Source organism: Triticum dicoccoides, unplaced genomic scaffold (assembly GCF_002162155.2).
Source record: "Triticum dicoccoides isolate Atlit2015 ecotype Zavitan unplaced genomic scaffold, WEW_v2.0 scaffold63287, whole genome shotgun sequence".
NCBI classification, from domain to species: domain Eukaryota; kingdom Viridiplantae; phylum Streptophyta; class Magnoliopsida; order Poales; family Poaceae; genus Triticum; species Triticum dicoccoides.
The window spans coordinates 1-1,669 of record NW_021287735.1 but is presented as its reverse complement, the minus strand read 5'-3'; the positions used below and the strand labels follow the sequence as shown (position 1 = coordinate 1,669).

Below are 1,669 nucleotides of genomic sequence, written 5' to 3'. Positions count from 1 at the left end.
AGCGCGCTTGCAAATTTCAACGCCTCTCTAACTCCACTACAGAAATCAGAGCTAGTTTCGAGGTCGGTCGGGGGGCTATTGAACTTATCAGACACACTTCCAGCGGACCTCACTAAGTTCCTGGTGCAGTCCTACCAGCCACAGACCTCTGAAATGGTTTTCCCAGGAAGGGGAAGGATCCGTGTCGATGCTGACAGTGTTCAGAGGGTATTTGATCTCCCAAACAAGGGTCCAAAAGTCAGATATTTAGTTGACAAGGATGCCACTAGGAGATTCAGACAGGCTTTCAACATAACTGGAAATTCTCATCCCCAGATCACTACATGGCTCAAGATGATTGAGCATATGGCTGGAAGAACGGATGACACATTTTTTATGGCCTGGCTTGCGGTTGCCTTCAGTACTTTTCTAGCACCAACCACAGCCTTGAAGCTCAGCCCAAAGTGTTATGGACTTGTGCTAGATCATCAAATGCTAAAGAATACAAACATCTGCCTCTTTGTAGCAGAACACATTAATGAAGCTTTCCGGAACATGGACCAGGAGAAGCAAACTGTTTGCTGCTGCTTGTATCACTTGATGGTTAGTGAAAACGACCACCTTTTTCCATCTGTTCCTGTTCTTTCTGTGCAGTTATAGTTTGCTGAAATTCTCATAACAATAACTGAACTTGGCTTTTTCTTTTGTTTGGGTCAGGTGCAGATACTATACCTTGATGCGCTCGTACATGACATCCCAGTAAGCAACTGCGCGATACGATCGAATGCATGGGATAGTACTCTAATTGCCAAGGTGATCAAGAAGGATACTATCTCTCCTGGTGTGTTCGGCAAATTACAAGTGAGTTCTTTTTTATTTTTTTCCAACAGTGTCTTCCTTCTATGTTCTTTTGATGTCTGGTCACTCTTTTTGGAAATTGCACAGAAAACTGTCATCAGTTGGCACAACAATGCATGTAGTTGCACAGATTATAGCTTTAAGTTTGGCAATCTGCACACATGTTTATTTTAAATTGGCACACCATCTTTTTTAAGTTGCACAGTTTTACTAATCTTGTTGCACAGATGTGTTGCATCAGTTGGTAGGAACTTTTTTTAGGTGCCATGTGTGTTGCACAGTTTTTGTGTCTTTGTTCAGTTGCATATATGTATAGTTGAATTTGTCTACCCCAGTATCTTGTTTGTAGTTGCACATGTTGTAATGTGTGGTTTCATTCAACACACAAATCTATTTTGATAACCTTGTTATTTTCTGTTTCTCTTTTTTTTTACATCAGCTTAAAGAGGAGTATAGAGGCACGGAGCAGACACCACTGTTTGGTGGAATTTTGCAAGCTGAAGCATTTGTGGCATCCAAGTTACCAATAACATACAATCCGCAGGTTAGTGTTTTGCATACATAAACTTGTATCACTTACCAATATTTTTTCTATTGGCTGGGATGTATGTTCAGTTGGACATGTATAACTTTTGTAGTTGCGAAAATTCAGAATTTAGTTGGCTGTGATGTATGTTCAGTTGCACATATAAGGTTTTGTAGTTGCACATGTTCTTTTGGATAGTCAAAGTGTTCATTTACAACCATTGTCATCAACTTTTGGCAGAAATGCATGGTTTTTACTTTGTGCCACAGTGCATGTGTAGTTGGCTAGAATCATGTTTTTAGTTGG

General features: G+C 40.3%; 1 protein-coding gene across 1 annotated transcript; it reads left to right on the top strand.

Annotated features, from left to right (window-relative positions):
* The first annotated feature begins 528 nt into the window (after positions 1 to 528).
* On the top strand, positions 529 to 1,413 carry LOC119347295. Its single transcript, XM_037616134.1, has 3 exons — positions 529 to 582; positions 703 to 840; positions 1,277 to 1,413. The coding sequence occupies exons 1-3, from the start codon at positions 535 to 537 to the stop codon at positions 1,400 to 1,402; spliced, it is 312 nt and encodes a 103-aa protein (XP_037472031.1). The 5' UTR covers positions 529 to 534; the 3' UTR covers positions 1,403 to 1,413.
* The last annotated feature ends 256 nt before the right edge of the window (positions 1,414 to 1,669 follow it).

What these genes read in the sequence shown, in the direction of transcription:
- LOC119347295 (XM_037616134.1), top strand. Translation starts at nt 535, where the DNA reads ATGGACCAGGAGAAGCAAACTGTTTGCTGCTGCTTGTATCACTTGATG. An exon ending in GCTGCTTGTATCACTTGATG is followed by an intron (nt 583 to 702) that starts GTTAGTGAAAAC and finishes GGTCAGGTGCAG; the next exon opens with ATACTATACCTTGATGCGCT. An exon ending in GTGTGTTCGGCAAATTACAA is followed by an intron (nt 841 to 1,276) that starts GTGAGTTCTTTT and finishes TTTTTACATCAG; the next exon opens with CTTAAAGAGGAGTATAGAGG.